The sequence below is a fragment of the Haplochromis burtoni genome, unplaced genomic scaffold (assembly GCF_018398535.1).
Source record: "Haplochromis burtoni strain Fernald_Lab_line unplaced genomic scaffold, NCSU_Asbu1 Contig_50, whole genome shotgun sequence".
Taxonomy (NCBI): Eukaryota; Metazoa; Chordata; class Actinopteri; order Cichliformes; family Cichlidae; genus Haplochromis; species Haplochromis burtoni.
Genome location: NW_024582411.1, coordinates 497,427 through 519,484, shown reverse-complemented (window position 1 = coordinate 519,484; position 22,058 = coordinate 497,427). Strand labels below are relative to the sequence as shown.

Sequence of the window (22,058 nt, the reverse complement as noted above, 5' to 3'; positions counted from 1 at the left end):
CTTACTGCCGGAAGTATCTACCTTCCTGGCGCTCCCGCTCTTATCCTCTTTGTCTGGGTTCATTCAGCTTCCGATCTGCTGCTGAACCGAAAAGAGAGGCGGCGACACAGCCTCAACAGAAACTTCGTAGGTGACTACCTCGGTATGGATGACCGGCCTGAGCTCCGGCAGTTTCTTGGAAAGAGAGAAAAGATCGATTTTGCAGACAAAGTCACAAAATACGACCGTCGCTTCAAGGTTGGTTCAATTAAATTTGCAGTCTGGTTTTCCAACAACTGGCAAAATAGTAACATTGTGTTTTCCTTCTTCAAATAGGCAATTAAGAGAGATTTGATCCTGACACCAAAATCTGTGTACCTGATTGGAAGAGAGAAGGTGAAACAGGGGCCAGAGAAAGGGCAGGTGACAGAGGTGCTGAAGAGGCGGATCGATGTGGACAAGATCTTAGCGGTGTCTCTGAGGTGCAAAATGCTTCCTTCACATCTGAGCAACATCATTCAAAAGAAATTATAGTATTGCCTTTTCCAGGTCCAGAGAGCTTACAACTTCTAACTCCTCCACAAAACTCAGAGAGAAAGGTTTTCTCCTGAGAGAATGATGCTAGAGCAGATATTTCTAAACTTCAGGCCAACACGGCACAAAGATGAAACCTTTAGTCCAGTCTCTCATTATCAGTCAGACAGAAAGTTCAATATTATTTTTATGTTTTCGTAAATTCAATCAGCAGGCTTTCTTCTGCCACCTGACGAGCACGGCTCCGCTAATGACGAGACCAAAGACGAGTTCGTGATCTGCAACCCTGAACTGGTGAAGGGGTTAAGAAAATGGATGTGTTATCATTTTATTCGACTTCTTACCTAACACATTTCCACATGGTTAAGTGGCAAGTTTAAAAAGCCTTTACAATTGTATATTCCAGTCTATCTTTCAATTTAAAATAGCAGCAAACTTAATTTCTTTAGTATTTTTATTTTTACTCACATTAAGGAGAATATTGGTGCCGTCCTGGATTCATTTCCACTGTCTGGGTCGACTTTGCATGTTCTTCCCATGTCTGTGTGGGTACTTTGCCTTTTCCTACAGTCCAAAGACATCCCCATAGGTGCGACTAGTTATCTGCCTCTGTGTGTTAGCTGTGTGACAGACTGGTGACTTGTCCGGGGTCTACTTCGCCCTATAGCAGCTAGGAGTGGATAAGTGGAAGAAAGTGGATGAAGGGGTACTTTATTTTCCATCACATAACTTTAATGCAGGTTTATTGTAGCTCAAAGCAGGAACAGAAGTCATTATACTGTCTAATAATTAATAGAATTAATAACATGTGCCACACAAATGGCATCCATAAAAACAAATTTGGTGCTTATTCTGTTTACATAAGTCAACTCTAACTGCTATGTCCTGCTGCTACACCACATCCTGCTCTCTAGAAAATCTACCTACAGCAGCATTTTTATTTTGGTGTATTTCAGAATTTACACTGCACAGTCACAAGAAAAGCCACACACTTCATTCGACCCCGTTTAGCTTTGATCACAGCGCGCGATCGCCGTGGCATCGTTTCAGTGTCGCAACAATTATTTCCATCTATAGTTGCATTCATTTTTTTTCGAAGATCTTGCACTGATGATGCTGATGAGAGTCCGACTGCTGCGTAAAGTCGTCTCCATCGAATCCCAAAGGTTCTTAAAGAGGTCGAGAACTCTTGAGTGTATTCAGATAGTCAGCTGAACTCATGTCTTTTTGAGCACATGATGTTGCCTAACCTAGACCTGACCAGCTGAAGTAATTCCAGATCATAACCCTGCACCCACACGCTTGAACTTCATCCGCCTTTCTTCTCGTGCCGATCACTCCTGGATCACAGTCGGTCTCATCAGAGAACATTTCCATTGCTTCAGACTCTAATCTTTATGCTCCCTGGCAAATTGAAACTGATAAGTGTGTTTTTATTAAGGCTACACAGCTGTTCTCTTCATGCTATATTTGTGGAAATGCTCCAACCTTCACTTTTAAACATAGCTGTGAGTTCTACTGCAGATTTTATATATTTTTAATTATGTGATTTCTCTCCGATCTCGATTATTCAGGATTTTTTTCCCCCCCGACCACATTTATCAGAGATGATGGTTCCCTACTACCCGTCCAGGACTCAGTTTTCGTAGTTTCGCCAATCACCTTAGTAGTTTTCTTTCCTCGTTACAGGCCAGCAATTTGACTCCAATGAAACAGCTTTTTTCACGCTTATGAGACTTTAGGATTAAGTAACCTTTTCCCAGCCGAAACATATCAATCGCTGCATCAATCCCTCCAGGTGGTGAAGCTTTTTTTTCCAGTGTATTTTTCTGCTACTTTAATCAGAAGTAAAGTGCACGCTAATGTTGTTGATTTTCAAACTTCAGCCCCTGCTCTGCACTCCTCTCCGTTATCTCAAAGCTGATGTTCTGAATCACACGTTTCTATGTGCAGAGGTACATACCAGCAGATATTTGACTGTTTCCAAAACAAGACAACATCTGATTCTGTGGACACTGCACTGCAGAAAGCCATGAATCCACTTCAAAGTCACAGTCTGGATTTGTAATCAAAGAAGTTCCCATGTTGCTGTAAATGTCACACAAGGGACGCGGAAAACATGTGGAGTATATTTAAGCTGCTTGTATATGTTAGTGTTTTCAGGTCTGACTGAAACCAGTTTAGTCCACATCTCCAAAACGTTGCTAAATTACTCAAAAATGCTGTAGTGGGGAAAGAACGTTGATCAGTTTATTGTGAAAGTGCAGGAAAAAAGGAGCTGAGAGACTTATCGTAGCTTTGTTGTTCATGGGAACGCAGCATAGCTCGTTTCAGAGGTGGAGCTGCTGGAGTAACATGTGGCTTTTGAGTCAGCGGGGTAATACAGACCAGGTGGTGCAAAGAGCGAAAGCAGGAGTTGTAAAAAGCTCATCAGAGAAAAACCCGACTTCTCTGGGAGGAACAAAGTATCCTTGTGCGGGTTACGGGCTCAAGCTGTCGTCCCTCCTCAGATGTGAGCCGCTTTGTGAGGCTCTTGATGCAAATGTGAAAGCTGATTCTGACTCGTGATCTTGGCTTCTGTCAAAGTTTCACAGAAAGCGGAAAAACGGTGAGATTTGATCTGTTATAACACTTAAAGTTTCCCTTGCTTTGTTCGTCCTTTCAGCACAATGCAGGACGACGTCTTGATACTGCACGAGCAGGAGTACGACAGCCTGCTGGAGTGCATTTTTAAGACCGAGTTCATCAGCTTGCTTGCTCAAAGGTTTGAGGAGAAAACCCAGAGGAAGCTACCGCTTAAGTTCAGTAACACGTAAGTAAACACTTCAATAGTAAACATAGAAGCCAAAAGGACAAACGAGACAAAAACAAAGTCCGATGATATAAAAATGTCTGTCGTGTTTCTCAGACTGGAGATGAAGTTGAAGAAGGAGAACTGGGGCTTCTTGAGTGGCGGCGGCTCCAGGCAGGTCACATTTGTCCAAGGTCAGGGAGACATGCCTGTCCTGAAGCCTTCGAGCAAATCTCTGCAGGTCAGCATCGGACCCGGGCTTCCCAAGAATACACGTGAGTATGAACGAACCTGTGGAAAGGTTACCTGCTCTCACAGTGAGCCGTAATCCACCAAATGCTGCGTTTCCTTCTTTGAGAGGTTGTTTGTTTGTGGAGCCATTTCATGCCTTTTTGTTTTACTGAGAAAGAAGTTGTCCCTCCAATTATTGTTAGATCCAAATCCACTGTGGTTGTGAGCAGAGGCAAAACTGCAAAAATGATCTTTTTATCCAACAAATTATGGATCCAACTGTGTTTTAGTTTTGTTTATCTAAATTATTTTGCTGCTGGTTAGTTAATATCTGAATATCTCTCCCCTTTAGGCCCAACCAGGAAGAGCTTCACTCAGAGTCGCTCAAACATGTCCAGAAGCCACCAGCACACCCCATCACGAGCTGCACCGGGACCTCCAGGTACAGCGTCCGAGCAGCTCGCTGGTCACCTGTCCCGAGTGAATCATCTCTCTCACAGCTCACATGACAACAAAGCTTTTCTTTCTGCAGTTTCACACCAGAACGGTGGCATAAAAAACACCAACCATGTCACCAATCAGAGAAATTCACAGCATCACAGCAAGAGGCATCCATCGTCCCACAACTCAGCGCACCCAGTCCTGCCCAGCAACATCAACCAGGTGAAGGAGCGAGGCGGCAGTCGCCAGCAGCCGAACTTAGACTGTCTGAGAGTCCCCGATCAAGGAGCAGCAGGGTGAGAAACCGGCACACACTGTAGCCAAACAGTCCAGGCAGGAACAGACAGACTAACTCACCCACACAAAACAAGGACTTTCCCATCACCGCTTCAAGCTTTTAATTAGTTTAAATTGTGCATGAACTCCTCATACTGCTGTAAGTTACACCTGTTCTTTAGCATCTACACTTTGCTTGGTTAATGTTGTCGTCTCCCAGCTTTGAAATAAAAATGTCACAGCTGATTTGTACGTTGAAAGAGTCACCAGCAAGTCAGCAGTCAAGCAAAGCTAGCTTTTATCTCTGACACCTGTTGGCTGAATCTTAATTGTATGACTCAGGTGATGTTTCACAGAGCTCAGCTGAAAGAAATCAGCAGTTTATCAACTCATCTTTTTGATTTTCAGCTAAAAACAAATGTCGCTCGTTGTCCTTAAACTTAATGTGACACAGCACTGTTTTAGCTCAGCTTTGAAATCCCATTTGATGAGAATTTACACTTGCACCTTAAACTATGTGGATCTTTTAGTCCCAGGAACTTTTCTCTTTTTAAAGGTTCCTTCTGACTCTTTGTTGCTCTTTGTTGGTTTAAAACCCTAAGTTCCTCAAAAGGTTCCTGTTTCCCGGATAAACTCGTGTGGTGGAAAAGTCCTTTTTTTTTCTATTGATTCTGTGTTAATAAACGTATGAAGTCATGTAATTATTTGGCGTTATGTAAGGTACAGTTTTCCTGTGTTTAGATGTCCAATGTCCAAACCCAGTTTCATAAAATAAGACAGTAGTCAGGCTCGTGTCACGAACACAGTTATAAACGTCGTATTAAAATGACTATAGACACTCTCACACATAGCTGTGTTTCTGTATTTTGACATAATTTGGATAATTTATTCTTTTGTAGTCCTGGAGGCAGACCGCCCACTTCAAACGGAGGAATGTGAGTTGGAGTGCTTGCAGTGTTTTGACTGGTGTTTCATGAGTGCATAAGCTTGCAGCAGCAGGAAATGCTCATGCTTATTCTCTTGTATGATTAAAATTTGACTTCCTGTCGTAGTATGCAACTAAGATTTTATTTTATTTTTATTTCCTGCTCCTGCTGCTGCTCGGTTTCAATCAAGTGGGAATTCTTTCTCAAATTTTTTTTTCATTTGTAAACAAGATTTCTGGGAGGTTGAAAGAATCCTTCTGTGCTTTTATTGATTTATTGATTTATTTTAATATTGGTTCAATTTTAATATCACAGGAGTAAATAATTTTATTGGGTCAATGCATAAGTTACATATGTATAAAACTGGCTGCTTCACTGCCTGCTTACAGTTCAGTGTATAAAAGACGGATGTGTCATACGGCACTAAAAAGTGAAGCCACTGGAGATGTGCCTCAAACCTGCGTTCTTTTTCGTGGCCAGCAGGGGGCGACCTTTCTGGTTTTAAACAGAAGCCCGGTTGCAGTGAACACTACAGCTCATTGATCTATGGCCTTACTTATTATTTGGTTTTTTTTGTTGAAGTTGATACATAAGACATCTACAATATAACTCATGTTATAGATTATCCCTACAGGATAAAAAAAAAAAATTATGATAAAGCAGGGTACGAGCTCTCTTTGGTCATCACGTCAGAACACCTGAATGATGATGATGATGATGGTGAATTTGCTCTGCCTGACCAGCAGGTGGCGCCATAGAGACTGCATCCCTCTTTTATTTACAGTGTACACCGATCAGCTGCAAAATTATACCTAATATTGAGTTGGTACCAAAACAGCTCTGACCTGCCAGAGCACGAACTCCACTAGCCCACTGATGGCCACAACCATCAGGGAATAGGTTCAATGAAAAAGTGTACATGGTCTGCACCAACACTTATGTAGGTGTTACATGTCAAAGTAACATCCACATGGATGGTAGGACCCACGGTCTCCCAGCAGAACACTGTCCAAAGCATCATGCTGCCTCCACCAGCTTGCCTTCTTCCCATAGTGCATCCTGATGCCCGGTCTTTACCAGGTTAAAAATGGACACACCTGCTCATACACGTGTTGTAAAAGAAAACATGATTCATCAAACCAGGCCACCTTCCTATATTGCTCCATGGTTCGGTTCAATGTTGGGCATTTCGTTGGTGGACAGGAGTCAACACGGGCACCTGACTGTTCTGGTTATTCTGACTCTTTTCTATCAGAACCAGCTTGAACTTTCTGGCCAATTTGAGCTACAGTAGCTCGTCTGTTAGATCGGACCACAGGAGCCGGCCATTGTTCCACATAAGAGCTGCAGTTTTGAAGGCGCTCTGACCAAGTCACAATTTGGTCCTTCTCAAACTTGCTCAAATCCTTCTAACATAAACTTTGAGGACAAAGTTTTCACCAAATATATCCCGTACACTAACTCGCGCCATGGTGACGAGAGAATCAGGTACAGCAATGTGCAAGTAATGTAATGCAGCCAGTATGCAGAAAAAAGGTGCTGCTGACTTGGGATCACACTCTGTGCTCCTGAGGGCTTCACAAACACATTTTAGGTTCAGTTGCAGGCATAGAGATGGCATGCACCATATCGCCATCTTGTGTCTGATTTATGAACTGCTGCTATCTCTTTAAAACACTTTCCGTTTGATTACAGTGTTGATTGGAAAATGAAAAATCTTAATCCTCAAATCGGTGTTTCCTGGTTGGTATATGGTATAATGAGATGGTGGTTATGCATGCCCTCGTATTCTGAGATCGACCATAGACAAAGTCACAAACGCGTTTCTCTCTTTGTTTCTCTCGATGTTACCTCAGGGCCCACAGACCGTCAGCCAGCAGGCCTCCGCCGGGAGGAGGACGACCCAAGCCTGCACCCAAACCCAAGCCCCAGGTGCCCCAGTGCAGAGCTTTGTACGCCTACGATGCTCAGGACACAGACGAGCTCAGCTTCAACGCTGACGACGTCATCGACATAATCAAAGAGGGTAAGCGCAGGGCGAAAAAGGCATTCAGAGGCTTATTTGTCATCTGTTTTTCACGAGACGCTAATTTAGTCGTGTTTGTCGGCCAGATGTGTCCGGGTGGTGGACAGGACGCCTTCGTGGGAAGCAGGGACTTTTCCCCAACAACTACGTCACCAAGATCTAGGAGCTGCAGGTTTCACAGCACACGGAGGAGAGAACGCTTCATCCCAGCTGACCTTCTCAGAGGAAGGGGCGGAGCTTAGAAGCTTACAGTTGGAGAGAGAAGCACAATGAGACACTTCCTCCACTTTACTGCCTTAGAGTACACGAATGTAACTCCCGGTTACACCAGCAGACTAAAAGATCATCGAGCTTGAAATGAGGCTCTAAAGACAAAGAAGACTGTTTGACCGAGGGTCTGATTTCTTTTCCCTTCACAGTCCCTCTGAGTACTGAACAAAACTATTTATTGTATTTATAGCTTCTGTGTTCTCCTTACTGTCATTTATATCTTGCTGAGAACTTTTAGCTCAAAACATTTTTGAAGCGCTGGAATGAAATCTGCTAAATCTGTGGGACCAGGCTGTGATTTTTACTCTCAACACGTTGTTTCGTTTAGCTTGTTTTAGATGAAGGTTTGATTGCCGAAGCAAACGTGGATGTGTCCGTGTCAAAAATGAAGTGACTGCTGTTTTACCAGGAAATATTTATTTTTGGTGCAAAACTGTAACTACTTTCCAGGAACAGATATTCATTAAATCGCCACACTGTGATTTCTAATGATTAGAAATACCAAAGCAATACCCAAACCAGTCAAAGGGCAGTGTAGTAAAGTGGTTAATCACTATGTCTTTGCTTTTCTAGCACACCAGTATATTAGACTAACAGTAGAGGCCATGTATACTGTAACCTGAGCATGCTGTCTGCGGTCTATTAGCACTTTATTAGCACCGGTACTACCTTGGACACAGACATCGTTCATGCCACAGCCAGTAAGTCAAGTTGATGAAGGACAAGTTGCCAAGATAGCAATAAGTCGCTTTGGTAATTAATTTGTTTACATTAAATGTTAAAAACAGGCATTTTAGATCTGATTCTGTATATGTGTTCATATGTAGGAGGATGCCTGGTGCTGGTTAGAATTTAAATTAAATATTTTTTTGTTTTGTATTTTCTCTGAAGGATTTTAACATGCTGGTTTTCATCTGCCTTTGTTGCTCACAGATCTGCTTTATTTCCTGTTCCGCTCGGTGTGGTTACTATCACAGATCACGGTGAACGGATTTTTGTTTCGTCAAGTGCACCGATTTGTTTTTAGGTGAATTTGTTGGCATTTTTCCCTGTGGCGCTGCAAACTATTTAACTTGTGCTCGACTGTTTCTGCACATCTTTTTGCACTGCTTTCATTACTTACACATTCCTTTTTTTTTCCAAATAAAATAACCACATTATACTCTGGTCAGTGACAACTGCTGGGACTTCTGTCATAAAACCTCTGCATCATGAAATATAGTTTGAACAGATGGTGGAAAGTATCCTTGTGCAATACACAACAGTAGATCAGTCCTTTAATAAAGCATGTAATACTGCATATTTAACTGCTTTGGTTTGTTTTATTGTCAAAGAGGCTTTCATGTTGTTTACATCAAATTCTGACCCTGCCATCAGAATCTCACAGCAGATGTTTTTCCAATCTTCAGTTCTGTAAATATTTGGTGAACCTGTGCGATTTGAAGGCTGAGTTTCCTGTTCTTAGCTGACAGGAGTGGCACCCACTCCTTAAGGTCAGACGTTTCTACATTCATAGATACTTTTCTTCATACTTTGGATTAGTTTGATTAGTTTTCACTTAATGATGCCTTTCTATCAGCACAAAGCAGTCTGGTCATCGAGACATTCTCTGGTGTCAACAAGGTATTTTCTGTTTTTGAGACAATTCTCTGTAAATTTTGGAAATTGGTACTCAGACCTGGACCGTCTGTCACCAACATGCACGCCACATTCAAAGTCACTTAAATAACTTTTATTTTTCATTCTGATGCTCAGTTTGAAAGTCAGCAGGTCTCATCTTGGCCTTGTCCACATGCCTAAATGCACTGGGTGCTGCTGTGTGTTTGGTGATTAGATATTTGCATTAATGAGCAGTTGAATGGTGTACCTAATGAAGACCTGGAGTGTAAATGTAGTGATGTGTATGCCTTTTTTAAAAGTAAATGTCTAAGCTGCAGGTTTAACTGTTCAGTAATTTTTTACCAAAATCTATGTTTAAATTGTGACTGTTTTCTAAAGATTGTCTCTTAGCCCAGCTTTACAGGTACAAGAGACTTTCACCTTCAAATAGTTTTACTCAGCTGAAACAGAAAAAAATGTATCTGTGCTGGCAGGAACATTTCCTACTTATGTCTTCTACATTGTTTTTATTGAGGAGGATCTGTCACACCCTCCACTGTGCAGCTGCACTCAGGGCCACAGCTTTGCTGGAAGACTGCGTTTCATTTCCACCTTGTGGCTACAATCGGTACTGCAACATTTTGAATAGTTGACCTTTAACATTTATGTTATCTGAGAAACGTCTTCTTTTATCGGTTGTCATAAATGCGTTTATCTTCTTTAGACACTCTAGTAGTTTTTAATCACATTCATTTTAACTATGGACCATTTCGAAAAACTGACTAGACTTGCTCAGTTTCTGACTTTTTGCTTTAACAAAATAACTATTTCCTAAGTGGAATCACCTCACTCACCTGGTCCATAACAGAGACTTTCTATTTATATCAACTTATTAAAACCAGAACAGCACTGATTAGAGAAAACTGATTAAAATGATCTTACATTAATTTATTATTTGAAAATAGAAGTCCTTTTTAATAATACAATAAATAATGACAATAACGAGAAAGAATAAACTTGATATTATCTACATGTTCTCGATCAAAGGCTTTCTGAGATTACATATCACAAAAACGTCTGGAGGTCAAGCACTAGGAAAGTTTGGAAACTGCACATCTATTCTATCTATATCTATTGCATCAGATTAATATATAATGAGATTAGTAAAGAGTAAATGTGCCTGTAGTAATAGTGATCATTTTCTATATCTGACTGATTTTTGTACATTTGTGTATTTATTTAACCCAAAGATGAAGTTTAGGAAGTCAAGTCTGTAAATTTGTGCTTTTATGTTGGTTTTTCTCCAATATAACAGATTTAAGCTTTTACATGATCTTTAAGCCAATGCAAATTTAATGACAGATAAGCATGTACTATGAAAGCCAGTGAGAAACTCGTATGTCTGATGAATCAGAAAAACGCCAAAGAAACGACACAATTAAGTTATCCAAGTTTATTAATATCATTTTTTAAAACTAATAGAAATCCCACAGAATATGATCCTGGTGCCTTTAAGTCAATGAATGCATGGCTACCTGCTTTAAGTACTGCATTTCAACACTCCATTCAAAATTGTAATTTTTCAGTTTTTACTATTCGTCAGAGTGGAAATACATGGCCTCAGCACACTGTCATATTCACTACGGTCCTCCTACCCTTTTCTCTCTTGTGCAAGTCTATGCGAGTGAGTTAGTCGACAGCATTAGTGTTTTTTTCTTTTCTTTTCTCAGCGGCCAAAGCAGACGCCGCTGCTCAACTACAGAGAGACAAAAAAGGGAGGGTGGGTGAAATGGTTCGACGTGTGAGAATAAACAGTAAATATTCATCTCCGATTGAGCTGTGTATTTCCCTCTGAGCACACACGCACGCGCGCACACATATACACACAGGAAATCAACGCCACTGCCAGTATCAAATTGACAAAATGATCCCAGGTTGCGGGGTCGTGCGTCGACCTGAGATCACCTCACATAAACCTAGCGTCCGCAGGCCCGTCTGCAGGAAGGAACCCCAAACAGAATGAAGAAAAGATTCACAGCAGATCCCGACAATCGTTCGGTTTAGAAAGAACAGTCAAAGAGAGGGAGGTGACATTCTTTTTTCTTTGTCCTCTAAAATACATCGGATGGTGGCGGTAACGGTGTTGTAGTCAAAATGAAGGTGCTGGAAAACGGGGGAAGGGGCGGGTGGTGTAATCGTAGCAAAGCGTGTGCATATTCTGGGAGTGAGGTGAACATCTGAGTTTATTTCCACTCTAGAAATACTGGGTGTGCACTAATACAGCAGCTGATCTGTTAACATAGTTCCCTAGTTAGGAATGTCTTGATTTACTTTAAAAAAAAAAAAAAGGAAAGGAAAGGAAAAAAAACATCTCTCACTAACAATCCACATCTTCTAAACATAAACTAATCAATGATACGATGATTGGTAAAATGAATCCTGCAATGTTTGTTTTGTTTTTTGTTGTTTTTCTTTTTTTTTTTTCCTTAACTGGAGGTTGACATTCTATTCTAGTAAAGCGAGGCATTAGGTTTACAGAAATGCATCTTTACTAGAGCAGCTATCCTCACCTGCAACTTGTTAGGCCGTTTCGAGCCCACGTTATATGTGCAAAGAAATGCATTGCGAGGAAACATGCAGAGAAACAGAACGCAAATGACACTTGAGGAAACGATCAAAAAAGCTACATAAAAGCTTTATAAATACAATAAAATCTTAAACCCTTAATGGAGAATTCTAGCTGTTGTAGTAACATGTGATAGCTGGCACTCTAGGCTCAATGCTTTTATTTTTTTCTCTGTCAGATGTCTTTTTTTTTTTTTTAATATCCTTGCAGTAGAGCTGCTGCAGGGGTAATTCATGCCATCTTTGGTTGACTGCAGTACTGAAGAGAAATTAATATGACCTCAAAATAAATTTTTAACAAAAGGGTTGTTAGAAAAGAAAAAGGGGGAAAAAAAAAACAGCATCAACTCTCAGCAGACAACTGCGCCTCAATGTCCACTCTGCAGATGGGGCACTTCTTATTGGTGAGGAGCCACTGATCCACACACAGCTGATGGAAGAGGTGCATACACGGTAGGCGTCTGGAGGGGAAACAGAGGAGAGAGACGTGAGACAAAGAAATAGATCAAGCAGGCTTTCCCTTTCCCTATCCTGTCTTCCTTCTCCCCAACCCGTCGCCCCTCCCTGAGCCTGGTTCTGCCGGAGGTTTCTTCCTGTTAAAAGGAAGTTTTTCCTTCCCACTGTTGCCAAAGTGCTTGTTCACAGGGGGCCATATGATTGTTGGGTTTTTCTCTGTATGTATTATTGTAGGGTCTACCTTAAAATATAAAGTGCCTTGTTGTGATTCGGCACTGTATAAATAAAATTGAATGGAATATTAACATGCATGATACAGCAGCACTGCCTGATCATGAGCTTAATTAAAATATAGTTTTGGGTTTTTTTAAAAAATCAGATGAAAACAGCGAAACCTATTTCAAAAACAGAAACGATTACACTCCTTTGTCTACTAAAATCTTTGTTTATGGTCACGTGCAAAAGCCAGGAAATCTGTCTGTTTAAATCTATAAACTATATTAATATTATTCTGAATTCATGCATTTATACTCAAATAACAAAGTCAGAAATAAACATTCAACCACTAAAATATTTTTTCTGTTCAGGATGCAAGTAAATAACACATTTTAAAAACATTTCTCATTTTGTAAAAATTTAACTTGATGGATAACAACAATAATTATAATTTAGCCTATTAAATTATCTTTTTGATTAAAGAGCGTGTGCATATCAGTGAATTAACCATTACAGAAACAGAAATAATGATTTTGGTAATTACACTTCTGTTTATTTGGCATAAATGTTATACTAAGTGGTGATATTAATAAACTTGCTAAGCACTATGTTACTGTTCAGCTATTTTAAATGATCACCAGTGCACCGAATCCACAGCTAACAACAGGCCCCAAAACAAAGCTTTAAAAACCCAACATCTTTAGTTAATCAAAGACTGAAATTGTTGTTTTCTGTCACATTAAGTCTTAAACAGGAGCCACTGTTGTGAGTAAAATACAAGCTGTATCAAAACCACCGACTCCCAGCCGGGGCTACCCTAACCCAACAAAATCCAGTGGATAAGCTATACAAACATACAGCTGAGTTATTGGTACATTAAAATGTCATTAAGGTTAAATTAACATTAAAATGGCTCAAAAAGTGAATAAGTTGTATTCTGTAGAAGCTGCATAAAAACAGCTCAAATGAATGAAACTGCTGCATGTTGGTACCCTCAATGCAGAGATGGGTTTAAATACAACAACAGCTGAAAGAAGTCAGGAAATGGCTGAAATAGTGGGCTAACAGCTGTAACAGTTGTCCAGGGCGCACCCCGCCTCTCGACCTACGACGGCTGGGGATAGGCTCCAAAAAACAGAGTTAAGTATATTTTACAATGTCAGACACTGTCAATGAGGAAGTTTTTGATTTGACCGGATAAAAGTGCCTTTAAACACTTGAGCCCATTGTATAATTCATATATTTAAGTTTTCATCTGTATTCCCTAGAAACAAAGCTGCCATCTGCTTCCTCCAATTAGGGAAACACTGATTTTAAAACACAGTTTAAATGTAAGAATAAAGACTAAATGCTTTTAGTGAGTAACAATAATTAAGGGATTCGCAATTTGTAGTACACAGTAAAGAAAACAGAAAAACATTTACTTTTTCAGTTTCTCTTAAACCAACAGGGGGCAGAAAATCCTCTTTAAAAGAAATACTTGAGTGAGTGCCAAAACGCAGCACCATGAGGCTTGTAATTTTAAGGCTCTTTGGGATTTTCTGCTGATTACTTTAATGCCTCTGGGTCTTTTTTTTTTTTTTGACATCCTATGAGACAATGTGAAACGGCTAAACTACACCTGCTATCCCACCTGTCTCCGTCACGCCCTTGAAAGCGTAATTGAACACACAAAACCGAGCGCGGCGAGCGGGACGAACACCCAGGAGGCGAGACATTTACCTGACATCCTCCCCCTCCTCCAGTATTGACAGGCAGATGGTGCATTTCTCCTCTGTGTCTTCATCTGCCCCCTCGTCTTCGTCTTGCTTACCGTGCAGCTTTCTCTGTTTGTGAGAAACGTTTGTTTTTGATGAGCAGTGTCGATCAACAACTGCTATTACAGATGGTTAAACAAAATCCTATGAATTCAAACACAAGCTACTCAATTAAAACACTGTAGTAAGATTAGAAGTATGTATTAAGTTTGTATTTAAAAAAAAAAACAAGTGATATTTTTTCCGATAAAGAGGTAACTATGTTTACAACAATACATTAGATTTGGGGACAGAGAGAATGGTCATTTTGTCCTGAAACAGAAAAATGTTTTTTTATCAAATCAAAATGATTCAAATCAAAGTAATTAGCCGAATTCCCTGGCCCCCAAGACTAACACTAACATCTACTGTACATGTGAGCAGAGACATGTTTCCAAATTGATTTGTTCATTATTTCTCACCGATTCTGGGTCTGCGTGCATATTTTTCCCAATAGATGCCCAAGCTTCAGGGGTTAACTGTTGGTCAATGTCTCTCTCCAACACCTTCTGTATTGGGTGGCAGGGTGTTAGATTGCTTATTTAGATACATTTGGAAACCTCTACGGAAACTTTGCCCCAACAGATATCGTCACAGCTGCAAATCTCTGGTAAAAGACACTACAGTGTTTTTCTAAATGCTGGCAAAACATCAGATGTTTGAAATGAGCACAAAAGACCACTGCGCACTCTGTCCCAGAGGCAACTGCAGCTTACATTCACAACTATAGACAGCAGCTTCAAAATCTGTAAGCACATTATATATTTATTACAACACACACACTCTGACAGGTCCTCACCTTTTTGTACTTGTGTGGGTAAGTGCACCTCTCTATGGTTCCCTGAGAGGCTCCTCGGTTCACAGTCCCCAGTCTCTCCTCTAAATGCAGCAGGTCCTGATTGGAGGGGAAAAAAGCTGACATTTTCTGTACAAACTGACATTTTTCTTCATGGAGAGGCTTTACCAGCTGTTCGATTAATCAATTAAGCAGATAAAGCCTTTGACTAAATGGGTTTCCAAGTAGTCATCGAAAGTCAGATTAATATTTCTAAATCAAGCCAATGGTTTATGCAGTGTCAGCAGGACAGCTGTGGTTACCTACTGTGCTTGTTGGCTTGTTGAATTGCGTGACTTGGCAAATAAATTCAACTCACTGAGGCAGACGGCTCTGTGAGAAGAAGCTTTCACGTCACGGCTGACAGACACGTGATCTGGGAGCAATTTTTTCAGGTTAAAGGTTGCTCGTGAACATTTGGCCACACCGAGCTCAGAGGTCAATTCACCATTTTGAGACTGCGAGTTGGGGTTGCAGTGTGAGAAGCTCAAAACGGGAACTATTTTCTTTCTATTAAACCACATTCACCACCAAAGACGACGTGTACCGAGCTAACGTTACAGCTCGTTGTGAAGACGAGCGTTACAGCTACAGTTATGAAGACGCTATTGATCTTTACATCCTACCCCGATGTCACAAGTATGAACCTGCCAAAGTTAGACGCACTCCTTTTTCTTGCGGTGATGTGGTTGATGGGTACAGTTTTCTTCAGCAGAAAGAAAACAATTCCTATATGAAAAAATGCCAACGTTTGTGGAATTTTCTGAGCAATCATGTGATGATTGCGTGGACATGACGCCACTGGTGAATTTTTCAAATGTACTTATTTGGTGTTTCAGGCCAAATAAGGCAACTGGGATTGAGTTCCTTTTATATTCAATAGGAGGGAAACATTTTAGATAACACTGCAAAACTCAGACTAAAATAATCTGCAGTGAGGTCCATAATTTGTTGCACAACGAAGTGGTTTTTGTAATTTAGCTGCTAAGATTGGATTTTAAAAATCAAACAATCAATATGCCACTGATATGTAGACTTCAACCTTTAAGCTGAGGGGGTTTATGATCATTTTAGATGAACCGTTTAAGAATTACAGCAAATTTTATACCAGCTGGTTTGGTCACTTCTAAAGTTCCTTACACCAATGTGGTCCAGTCTTAAATAGAATGAATTCTCTGACCACCTCAACAACCCCAAAAGATCACAGATAGCATTACCGTCTATAATCAACAGATGCTTTCATGAATATAAATACATGTAGGGTTTGGAACAAAGTGCAAACCACTGGTTACAGGAAGAACAGATCAGAAAACACTGCTTATAGAGTTCTGGGGAGAGAAAAAAACTTGTGTACACGTGTATATATGTATATATAAATATATATGGGCAAGATGAAACAAACGAAAATTAACTTGTACTATGGGTAACGATCAAACTACATCATCTGTCAAACCTGAGGCAATGTTATGACACGGGCAAATATAGCTGCCAATGGAACCGGGTTACCAACGATGTGACTGCTGATAAAAGCAGCAGAATTGTGAAGTACAGGGCAACACATTCTGCTCAGATTAAGACAAATGCTACCAAGCTAATCAGACAGTGCCTCACAGTACAAACGGATAATGGCACAACAGCGAATGCTTAAAGTTACCAAATAAATAAGCTGTAGGCTGAGCGACCCATAAACACTGAAGGTGGCAGCAATAAAGGGCTGGTAGACTGTCTCAAATTAACCAACAAGGCGTTTGATGATGTCCACAAGTTCATCCAGGAATTGAAAACTAATGAATATAAATTTATGTTATTTCATCAAATAACAAATTTTCAGATGCTGAAAATGTGGGACAATCACAAACTGTGATGCCGTTTGATTTAAAATCCACTGTGGTGGTGTAAAGAGGCAAAACTACAACACTTAAGGACCTAAATGTAGATGTGCAACAGGCCTCAGTGAATCTGATTTTGGTTAATCTGTCTCTTTAATAACCCTGCACTGTTTATTAAACGCTAAAAACTTTCCTTGCACAAACTTCCACTAAAACACCGTCTCCCTTCTTTTTCCTGCGACAGCAGCATTCATCCGATTCCAGCGTGCATTTTCAATAAAAACAAACCAACACTGATGCCATGACAGGATCACAATAATGCTGAGTCATGCGGAGATGAGTCAAGCCATTTTAAAATTTATAGTAACAGACAACCGTGATGAACGAAACAGTAACTCGTACTCGTGTTTTGACCCAACTGTCCTCAGGCTTATACATTTACAAACAGTACTCACCTCATAATTTCTTCCGAAGCCAGTAATTCTAGATGAGATGTACCTAATGTGCGGGTAGGTCACTTCAGATATGCCAGTGTGCTGCAGGGGAGGAAGTTTCATTAAGTTCAGCCTTAAAATACAAGGAATGCAGTCAGTCACACTGTAATGTGGTCCATGAAGGGTGTTGTGTCAGCTTAGCTTTATTAAAAATAAACAAAACCAACATGTGCTGCTGCCATTTCTAAAACTGAAGCCAAGTTTCAACAAAATAATTTAATTAATTAAAAACTTCTGAAAATGCAGGCACTGCATATGTGTAATGATAAAGGTCACAGATGATAGATTCCTCAATATAATAATAACATCACAACTGTCGGCTATATTTGCGCAGGATGAGAGTCGAGGATTTTTTTGGATTTGTTGAGTGTGCACTCGAAATGGTTGATGAGCCACTATTAATTGCTAATGAATTATTCATGGGTTCACTAAACCATCCTTGAAATAACTGATGTTATAAATAAGGAGCAAACTCCATTAATCGCAGCCAAACTCCATATAAAAGTGATTCATTTTCATGTATGCTAATGGATGCCTGTGTGCTGAGGGTTTCTCACCATGAAGGGGATGGGGAAGTGGTGCAGTCTTGGGGGAGGGTGGTAGTGTGGCAGGTGGGAGTGCAGGTGCCCTGAAGGGAACGGGGCTACGGCTTCGATGCCGAGCTCCCTGTTGACACAAGGCGGTGAGTCATTATTACATCAAACCACATCAATCCAAATAATCATGTAAGTGCAGTCACATTAAATATCTATAATACTGTTTCTAAAGGGTACTTCACTTCATGGGCATTCAGTTTATTTAACATAGAAAAATAACTTCAGTTTGTGACATGATAGGAAAGACTAAAATAAATAAATAAATAAGTTGTGACACTGAGATGGGTCTCCATGTTTCTTCTTTGCTTTCTTTTTGGTAGTTATGAAATCTAGGAACCACTGGATTAGCTAGTATGAAACTTACACATTACACACATTACACTCCTGATGATACTGACCATGCTGTTCTCTGCTCAGGCTGGCGAGGATGGGAAGACATAGTTTGTGGCACATGAATGTGGTGCCCATGGCCGTAGTTGGGGTGCATTCTGTGGGGGTGTGGAGGAGGACGCTCGTGTGCTCGTCTGGAAAGACAGGAAAATACATGTTCAGCAAAGAAAAGCCATCAATTATGTAAGTTTAGCCTGCACTGGTACTCACGTGGGGTGCTGCATCATCCTGCGCCTCTGAACCTCCATCCTATACATGTGCGGCAGGGTCTGGTGGTCCGCAGGGAGATGTTGGGCCAGCTGGGCACTTGAATTAGTGAGGTGGTGGGTGGACAGAGACGGGGGAGGGGCGGGCGGCACGGCGTGGCCTGGCGGGTGGGATGACAGAGGTGCATGAAAGGTGTGGGGAATGAGAAATTCACCTTGTGCTGGGGTCTGAGGTGTAAGCTGGGGGTTCCCATGGGAATGAGGACAGGCGGAAGAGGACTGATGATGCAGTGAACGTGTTAGAGGGCCATCTGGGTTTGACAAGAGATAAAGGGGAAAAGTTAAGACTGTCAAATTATGCAAGGATCTTCGTGTTAAAAAAAAGAACAAATAAATGCAGATATCTTCCGTTTCCAACCTACTCCAATCACAAGTCTAATAGTTGATGGAAAATTATCACTTTAAAATAAAATTATATATACCCAGTATGGCAGAAAGGTTCAGTTTCTCATCTGTCTAAAACAAGATATTTAGCTCCCTACAGTTTTCTTATCGGCTCGCCCTCAAAGTCAGTTTGAATACGAGGTTGCTATGGAGCTACTGCGCTCGCAACCAGCAAAGGACATCCCGTGTCTATGACCTATCAAGCCAAGGGACTAAAACCTTTTTAAAGTCAACTATTTAAAACATTGTGAGGCCTGAGCCTTGGACTCATGGGATTTACTTGTTCACATGCTGACCTCACCATTCGAAACTTTTGCTATGTTTAATACAAGCACCAGTTATCCATCCACTTTCTGCCACTCAAGCAGGTCCAGATTGCAGGGTCAGCAGTCTAAGATGAGACACCCAGCCCTCCCTCAGTTCTTGTGGTGTGGGTGGAGACCAAGACATTCCCAAGTTAGCTGAGATATGAAATCTCTCTAGCATTTCCTTGGTCTGCCCCCGGGCCTCCATCATTTGAAAGGTCAAATACCTGGACCAAGTGGCTCCTTTCTGTGTGGAGGAGTAGCTGCTCTAATCTGAGCTCCTCACCCTATCACTAAAAAGAAATCCATACAATTTGGAGTAGATCATTTCCACTGCTTACATCTTATATCTCATTCTTTCAGTCACTACCCAGAGCTACCTATAGGTGAGAATACGAACGACCCCTGAACTGACGGTTCTGTCTCTTTACTATAAAAGACTGGTATAGCATTAGGATTGCTTTAACAGTACATTTTAGAATATTATATATATGACAGAAAATAAGAAAAAACCCATTATAGGTCCTCTTGGGGCCTTGCCCATTTCCTGTTTTGAATTTGAATTTGTTAATATTTGTCCACACTGCACTGAAACAGGGAGGGTGGACAAGTAAGGGAAAGGTAAGGAGAGGCACCAGTGACTCTAAATTTTCATGACATCCCCACCAAGAATCCTCATCGCATTGCTTCAGACTAACCGGATACTGGAAAATTCTGAGTAGCAAATTAAGTTTCTCAGCACTGAGCACATTAACCTGTTAGCCAGCACTAGTGTCTGTGAGCGAGCATTGGTTAGTATTATTGCATTGCAAATCTGTTTTCATAGGCAGCAGCAAACATTCAAAACGCATTTTCAAAAGTTTAAAAAGTCTGATGTAATGTACTGCGTTGTACTCACAAGTTGGGTGCATGTAATGTCTGCAGGGCTGGGGTTGTGTTTGCGGCTGGGGCTGAGCCACCATAGGGGAGTTGAATGAGTCCACCACACTTGGCTGACTGGGCCCAGGGGTGGGCTGGGAAACATAAGCAGGGGGCCGTGAGGTGGAACCTGGGCAGCAAGGGTCAAAGGCTGAAGTGCTGCCATGGAAACTCGCCCCGCTGTTTCCACTGCTCCGAACGCTGCTGTTGCTCAGGTCCACTGGCAAAGTTTGCTATGAAAGGAAGACAGACATTTCAGAAAGAATTGGGACCAAATCTGCAGAACACTGAGCTCGTCTTTCTGAGTGAAAAAAAAAACCCATCAGGAACCTCTACTTAGTTTTTTCTCCCTCAGTCTCTAACTACAGTGCTGTGAGGAAGTGTTTGAATCCTTAATGACTTCTTTTTTCACATTTTTGTCACACATGTCAATGAAACTTCATTTAAGACAAAGACAAATCAAGTAAATACAAAAAGCAGTTTATAAGATGGTGATTTTGTAGCAAAAGAAATTGCCCCCTAAATCTAATAACTGGTTGTGCCACTCTTAACAACAACAATTGCCATAAAGTGCTTGCAGCAACTGGCACAGAGTCTTTCAGATCGCCGTGAAGGAACTTTGGTCCGCTCTTCTTTGCAGAATTGTTTTAATTCGGCCACACTGGAGGGTTTTCGTGCATGAACAGCCTGTTTAAGGTCACGCCACAACATCTGAATCAGATTTACGTCCACTCTTCGAGTGGGCCATTCCAAAACCTTCATTTTGTTTTTGTTTCTTCAGCCATTCAGAGGTGGAGTCGCTGGTGTGTTTCTGATCATTATTATGTGTGTTGTTTTTGGTCAGCAGTGGTTTTGCCTTGGAATCCTCACATAAATGCCATTTTTTAACAACTCTCCTTCTTATTGCTGAATCATGAACTCTGACCTTAACTGAAACAAGTGAGGCCCGCAGTTCTAGTTGATTCCAGGGAAGGTTCCTCACTGTTCCAAATTTTCTACACGTGTGGAATCAAGTGAACCCTCACTGTAGTTTACTTGAGTCGCAAAGCCTTAAAAATGTCTCTGTAACCCTTTCCAGGCTGAGAGATGTAAATGTAAATCATATGTTCTTGAGATGCTTTGGCGTGACCTTAAACAGGCCGTTCATGCTGGAAAACTCTCCATCGTGGCTGAATTAAAACAATTCTGCAAAGGAGAACGGGCCAAAATTCACACCAATGTGAAACACTCACTTCCAGTTATCACAAATACTTGATTGCAATTCTTGCTGCCAATGGTGGCATAACCAGTTATTAGGGTTGAGGGGCAATACGTTTTTTACACGGGGTCACACCTGAAAAGCATTTTATGGACATAAAATGATGATAAACAAAAATTCTGTATTGACTTATTTTTGAGAAGTACTAAAATGTGTTTGAGGATCCAAAGCATAAAACAGACACAAGACAAATATGCAAAAAGAAACAAAACGACTAAGAAATCAGAAAGGGGGCAAGTAGTTTTTCGCAGCACTGTAAATAAAACATTAATGATCACATTCACTGATTGATTCCAAATGCATCATGAAGCTTTGACAAAAACAGGCTCAGAAGTTGTCGTGGAATAAAATAATAACAAAAAATCCTCTCACTTCATTCACCCAGCACTCTACTGAAGGTTATGGATACTGTAGGGATATAACGAGTCCTCATGACAGAGTGAGTACAGCTGTTCTGTGTTTCCAAACACCCGTCAGATAATCTCAATAAATGCCTGGAATGAGGCAAAGAATGAAGCAACAATGAAGGTAGCTAAAAGCCTCTAACCTAACTACTGTAACTCCCCATTACTCAGACTACATCATTGCTCTTCAACATAAGGGTGATTCAGTATTTG

The 22,058-nt window shown here is 40.9% G+C and overlaps 2 protein-coding genes across 8 annotated transcripts in view; one reads left to right on the top strand and one right to left on the bottom strand.

The window, feature by feature from the left end:
- Positions 1–8,781, top strand: part of myo1ea (myosin IEa) — a 52,391-nt gene extending 43,610 nt beyond the window's left edge. Inside the window, exons 21-29 of one of the 2 annotated variants that reach the window (XM_005929577.3) lie at positions 68–237; positions 316–461; positions 3,179–3,325; positions 3,422–3,579; positions 3,888–3,977; positions 4,068–4,272; positions 5,152–5,187; positions 7,035–7,204; positions 7,291–8,781. In XM_005929577.3, coding sequence (XP_005929639.1) covers positions 68–237; positions 316–461; positions 3,179–3,325; positions 3,422–3,579; positions 3,888–3,977; positions 4,068–4,272; positions 5,152–5,187; positions 7,035–7,204; positions 7,291–7,367 — 1,199 coding nt within the window. In that variant the 3' untranslated portion in view covers positions 7,368–8,781. The remainder of the gene's footprint in view (positions 1–67; positions 238–315; positions 462–3,178; positions 3,326–3,421; positions 3,580–3,887; positions 3,978–4,067; positions 4,273–5,151; positions 5,188–7,034; positions 7,205–7,290) is intronic. The other variant, XM_005929578.3, reaches the window with a different exon arrangement.
- A 1,730-nt stretch (positions 8,782–10,511) lies between these two features.
- The window catches only part of rnf111 (ring finger protein 111), a 34,429-nt gene continuing 22,882 nt past the window's right edge, over positions 10,512–22,058 (bottom strand). For 4 of the 6 annotated variants that reach the window (XM_005929580.3, XM_042220528.1, XM_005929579.3 and 1 more), the window contains 9 exons: positions 20,164–20,416; positions 18,521–18,827; positions 18,319–18,444; positions 17,882–17,990; positions 17,286–17,366; positions 14,966–15,061; positions 14,589–14,675; positions 14,093–14,196; positions 10,512–12,159 (listed from right to left, as the gene is read on the bottom strand). In XM_005929580.3, the coding sequence (XP_005929642.1) occupies positions 12,042–12,159; positions 14,093–14,196; positions 14,589–14,675; positions 14,966–15,061; positions 17,286–17,366; positions 17,882–17,990; positions 18,319–18,444; positions 18,521–18,827; positions 20,164–20,416 (1,281 nt within the window). In that variant the 3' untranslated portion in view covers positions 10,512–12,041. The remainder of the gene's footprint in view (positions 12,160–14,092; positions 14,197–14,588; positions 14,676–14,965; positions 15,062–17,285; positions 17,367–17,881; positions 17,991–18,318; positions 18,445–18,520; positions 18,828–20,163; positions 20,417–22,058) is intronic. The other 2 variants (XM_042220530.1, XM_042220529.1) reach the window with 2 other exon arrangements.